Source organism: Danio rerio, chromosome 17 (assembly GCF_052040795.2).
Source record: "Danio rerio strain M-AB ecotype USA chromosome 17, GRCz13ab, whole genome shotgun sequence".
In the NCBI taxonomy this organism is placed as follows: Eukaryota; Metazoa; Chordata; class Actinopteri; order Cypriniformes; family Danionidae; genus Danio; species Danio rerio.
The window spans coordinates 13929001-13935000 of NC_141037.1; the positions used below are offsets into that span (position 1 = coordinate 13929001).

The following is a 6000-nucleotide window of genomic DNA, read 5'->3' on the forward strand; positions in this document are numbered from 1 at the left end:
TAAAGTAGTTTATTTTTATGTATTGACATGAACACTTGTTTTCTCCCATAGAGTAATGAATCAGAAGTCTGTAAACAATCACATTTTTTTGTGAATGTTTGTGAAAATTAAAACAAACATGTTTTACTCCGGTATTTAGCTATAAAAGATCATCTTAGTAGTTCTTCAGGACATTTTAATTTTAGTAAGATTGTTGTAGCATTATTACAGTCAAATTTAAAATTACTGTGTGGAGTCAGTTTACATTAACACAGCCCACTTATATTGCTTGCATTGACAGCACCTTAGTGTTGTTTTCTCAGCTATTTTAAACAGTTGTTTTAATCCTTTGACAATTGTGCTGTTTTTTTCATGTTTAGTCAACCTTGACCTGTTTTAGTTTTGCCCATTTTTGGTTGACAGATTTTGAGCATTTTAGTGTAGTCAATGAAAGTATATTTACAATCCCGTCATGCTGATTAAGGATGAATGTATGCTTTTGTTTTGGTACATGGTTTGTTTTGTCAAATCTAGTTTCCTGTTCGTAATCTATTTATCATACACTGCAAAAAATACTGGCTTCCACACAATCGATTTGTGAACATAAATGTTCAATTCACTTAAATTAGTAAAAACTAATAAGTGAATTTATTCAAGTTGTCCTCAAAAAGCACAATAATTGTTTTGTTTCAGTTCATTTTAAATAAGTAGTTTGATTGAACAGCAAATGTAAGTTTTTAAGTGTGGAAATTAACGCATGTTTCGTCAGATTTAATTAGTTTAATTACCACCAAGCAGTTGCATTGCAATATAAAATGAAGTGCAATGCAATTCTGCAATCGACAGCATAAAATGCATTTCCATACAGACTTTAAATGATCAACTTTTGGTTAAATGTGCACTTAAAAGCTGAAAATCGTTCGTTATAATTGATTAAGAAAATAGTTTGGAGTAGGTCTTGATGCCACATGTTTGAATGGCCCTTGTTTCCAGAGCAGATACGTAATTCTTGTTTGTTGAGCTTTTAATAGCAGCCCTGTGGGCTTTTTCAGATCCCTTGGTGACGTTCAATGTGTTTTTTTGTCGTTTTCTTTTTCTTGTAGGTCACAAATCCCAACGGGAAGAGCTCGATTCCATCCTTTTTATATTTGAGGTAAGGCATGTAGATAATTACCTGATGGATACTTAAAAACATTAGCATAATTTATTATCATTGTATCACTCCCTTCCACCATTCCACCATTCCACTTCCTACTACCCAACATTCCTTTCTGTTTAAAATGTTGCAAGATTTTGTTGAATATTTATCATTGACTATATTAAAAGATCTTTATATATATATATATATATATATATATATATATATATATATATATATATATATATATATATATATATACATATATATATATATATACATATACATATACAAAACACTTCATTGAACATTCTCACATAGACATCGCCTATGTTTAGTAAGTTTAACTGTTAAAAGCTATTAACTAAGTGATATTTACATGATATTAACACTAAGGAGTTGTTCTACTGGACCAATTGGGCAAATGGTTGAGATTTTTACTTGCCCCGCCAAAATATTCACATTTCCCCACCCAAAAAAAAAAAGTTAATGGCTATTTCTTAGCCACGTATTTTAAATATGTTATATAATATATCTGCTTTGATGTTATTCAGGACATCATCTCAATGATCCCAAAAATAATGCCTGTGAATTTAGGATTTAAATATTTTTTTTAAATAATAATAAATGTATAATAAGCGTAAGCTTCGAGGTTTTGATTTCGTTAATTGCTTGTTTTGTTCATTGTGTTGTATCCATATAAATATCTGCTTCCAAGACATTAAAAACAGCCTTTTTTTTTTTTTGCCTCATAATTTGTTGTTGCTATATCTTCATTCGTTGTACTGGTTGTTACCAGGTTACAAAAACAACGTGCTCATCCACATCCAATCAGATAAGAGGAACAGAAAAGTAATATGGTGTTTACGACATCACAGAGAAGGTGGCATTTAAATGGTTAAAAGCGCAAAATGTTTCTCGATTCTAAGACTGTATTTGCATGCAATTGACAAATAGTCGCAAGCAAATGAAACTTTTAGTGACAAGGCAGCACTGGCCAGATCGTCCCGGTAACGATTCGGTCTACTGTTCTGAGCGTCTGCCATCAGGCAGTCCTTATTGTTGAGCCCTGTGTTAGTGACTAATTTATTAGTTAAAGTTATTAGTTACTAATAAAGTTATGGTAACATTTATGATGAAAAACATCTTTTGTAAGCTGTTTGGACAGAACTGTGTGAGGTATAGTGTGTTCACTAAAATACTGGAGTGATATAAACCCTGACATTAATTTAAATTAATTATTTAATTTAAATTAATTATTAATTACATAAATTTCCTGACATTAAAATAGGATTAAAATCTCTCCCAGTTTGAGGCCCATCATGACATAGGAGTGCAGTTTTCTCGCCGACCGAATTGATTGACAGCCCCATATTAACATGTCTCTGTAGTAACGCTTATAATCATATCAACAAGACAGGATGTGCACAGAGCAACCAGAATCAAAAGATCTGTTCAGCTCTCTGTGATCATCAATCATCATCAAATGTGATCAAGAATAAGTTTTACAAGTTTAAAATGTTTTCAAAACTCTGCATGTCTGTAATGAATTTCAACCGTCTTTATCACCGCAGCCGCATGTCAGTACAATATAAAAGAAGACGATTCAATCCTAAATTGTGGACGTTAAATCAGGTTTATACATTAACATAACGGATATACATACAGCAGCGGATATTAACATGTATCCTGTCACATTTGTCTGCAAAAACAATGCAAAGTTAAACGTGTGCCCTGTGTATGCATGAACTTTATAACAACGTTGTGTGTGACTCGTCATCGTTGCAACTCCATAAGAAATACACAAATAATCATTGGGAAAGTTCTTACTGTAGTTTTTCTTACAAATGTTACGTGAGATCTACTTCCTTCATGTCTGTCACTGTGCTGTTTATCTGACGAAGCCGAGGCGGAGATTGAGCCTCACTCTGACAGACTCGGGGTAACGGTGGGCAAGAACAACTAGCATTAAAGGCACAGGCCACAAAACAGCTACGTTGTGTTCAGAGCAGAGAGTTCTAATCTTCTAAAAGGTGTAATAATTAATCTGATGGCTTTTTTTTTAGCTGAAACTTTACAGGCACATTCTGGAGACATAAAAGACTTCTCTTAGATCTTGAAAAAGGGTAAATAGGCGTCCTTCATATAAAGCTGCTTTGAAACAATAATTATTGTGAGAAGCATTAAACAAATCGAATTGAATTGTATATTATTTGGTTAAAGCTTGTTTATTAAGAAACTGCTTTTATTGTAAATTATGTATTGAAAGTTGCCATGATTATAAATAATATGGCATTAAAACATAACAGAAACAAACCCAACACTTGTCTCCTCTCACAGTTGAGTTTTTCTGTATTTGCTGAAGCATCAGTGTCATCAGTAGGGCCAGATATAATCTGCACACATTTTTGCTATTTCTGCAGAGAATTTTGTAAAAAATCTGTGGATTTAATATATTAAATAAAAAAAATAATACATTTTTAACTTTTATTTAATGTTTACAATGCAGATCCAATTAGATCCACTTATCTGGTAAACAAAACAAGTCTCTCATATAATATATCTACTGAAAGACACAAACTGTATTGAAAATAAATCATATAACCATTTTAATATTGCTGTTATTATATCACAATAAAATTAGTGAAATGAATTTAAAAACTGAATAAATAAAAATGTACACACATCCACACAAGTAAATACATAGACTTAATGATTGGCTAAAAATCAGCGTATTTCCGCGTGTGCAGATTCCGTGTGGGCGTAGTCATCAGTAAAGACATCATTGATAAGAAAAGATTGACATGCACCTGACAGATAACTGATGTGTCTCTCAAACAGAAAGAAAAAAACAGGTGTTCTTTGCCTCACCCAAAAGGCTTATGAGTCACACTTAAGCTTTTCGCTCGGCTGGTTTGCCCCATGGGCTATTAGTAATAGTGAAAACTGAAGATGCTTCTTTAAACGCACCATCATGATGAGACAAGTGTGATTTCTGCACATAAGGAAGCTATTGCAACATTGCAGCCTGTAGTGTCACATGGAAGCCCAGTAATGCGTGTTTGCACAAATCTGCTCATCTGTTTTGAAATGTAAATATATGCTACGAGCTATGCTCATATAGTAATCTCTTCAGATGTTTTAATGCGTGTACTAACATGAGTGAATATATTGGCTTGTCTGCAGTCAAATCCATATGCTTACATTGCAGAAAATCCTACAGCTGTTACCAGAGCGAATACAAGGAAGATGGCAGTTCCACAGCATAGGTAAAGATTTATATTTCTTAAAAATATATATATTATTATTAGCATTTCATGAGAAAGCAATAATAAGTTGACATTGTGTTTTCTGTTTTTATATATTTTTAAAATGTACTTAATTCATGTGATTTAGTGTCAAGTGATACATCAGAAAGCATTTTAATAAGCTTATGTAGTGCATAATAAATATTATAAACGTCTTTACCAACATTTTTAAAATCAATTTAATTTTTAATTTGTCTCAGACTTTTGAATGGTTTTGTAAAATAACAATGAAATTTGGTAACACTTACATTAATATGGTCCATTAATTAATGCATTTACTAACATTAAGTATGAATAATTTTGTAAAGCTTTAATAAATTATAGCTCAGCATTAACTAATGCATTTTTTAAATCCAAAGTTGTGCTTGTTAACATGAGTTAATGCACTGTGAGTTAACATGAATTAACGTAATTGAACTTAAATAACATTAACAAAGATGAATTAATACCGTAATGTATAACTAATGGTTTGTTCATGTCAGTAAATACATTAACTAAGATTAACTAATGGACCATTATTTAAATAATTTTCCTTTAACTTTCTCTATAATTTTGTAAATTGGAAAACAGAATACATTTTCTAATTAGTAGGGGTATAATATATTTACTAACTATAAAATATAAATAAATTTTTTAACTAATATTAATAATAATTAAACTGTCTTTTGCTAAGTGTATTTTTATTTCCTTGGCTAATGGCTATTTATGTTTGTCATAGATAAATACGCTAAATATGCCAGTAGACATATTGAGTCGCTCATTCAGATGTTTTGTTCAAAACAGCTGATTAATTTAGAATTTACTGGCTTTATGAATGGATAATTTGGTCACGCTTTATTTTGATGGTTCGTTTGTTGAATTTAAGTTTCATTGCATCTACATGTCAATTAATTCTCATTAGATATTTTAGTAGAATGTTAGGCTTGGGGTTAGGGTTAGTGTAAGTTGACAGGTACTTGCAATTTTTTTTCTAGTCAGTTAAATGTCTGTTGAAGGAGCAGTATCAACAGATATTAAGCAGACAGTCTACTAATACTTAAATGGACCATCAAAATAAAGTGTTACCTTTTTTTTCAAATGAGAGGATGAAGTTGCATTTTGGAATGAAATATTGCAGTGCTATGTCCAGGAAAAAGTTTTATGTCTAAAATGTAACTTACGCGCATATTTGCAGTTGAGCTCACTTGCTGACATTCTTGCTTGTGTGATATTTCATAACTATATTATGTATTGTAAATATAAGCATACAAGAATATTTTTGCTTTCATAATTTGAATGATTGGATCATTCTAGCTGCATTCTAATAGGTTTCATCATGCATAGAAAAATTAAGTATTTAAACAATGTGTGTTATTATATGTATATATACAGTTAGTGACAGTTTATAATGACCACTACCGCCGTGTATGATGCTGCCGCAGAACAAAGGGATTATTAAAATGTTTTTATGTGTAACAGCAGTTTGTGAAAATGCCGCCAGGGTGCAAAACTCAAATTGAACATGGAAAAGATGCATTTTTAACACATTTTATTTTTCCACCTGGTCATATAGTACTCTTAAAACCTAGAGTTTTC

At 31.4% G+C, this 6000-nt stretch overlaps 1 protein-coding gene across 26 annotated transcripts in view; it reads left to right on the forward strand.

The window, feature by feature from the left end:
- The window catches only part of ralgapa1 (Ral GTPase activating protein catalytic subunit alpha 1), a 161912-nt gene that overhangs the window by 22450 nt on the left and 133462 nt on the right, over nt 1–6000 (forward strand). For all 26 annotated transcript variants that reach the window (XR_015513095.1, XR_015513092.1, XR_015513089.1 and 23 more), the window contains exons 3-4: nt 1083–1132; nt 4329–4386. Coding sequence is in view for 8 of the 26 variants with exons in the window: in XM_087290133.1 (XP_087146259.1) it covers nt 1083–1132; nt 4329–4386 (108 nt within the window). In the remaining 18 variants the exon portion in view is untranslated. The remainder of the gene's footprint in view (nt 1–1082; nt 1133–4328; nt 4387–6000) is intronic.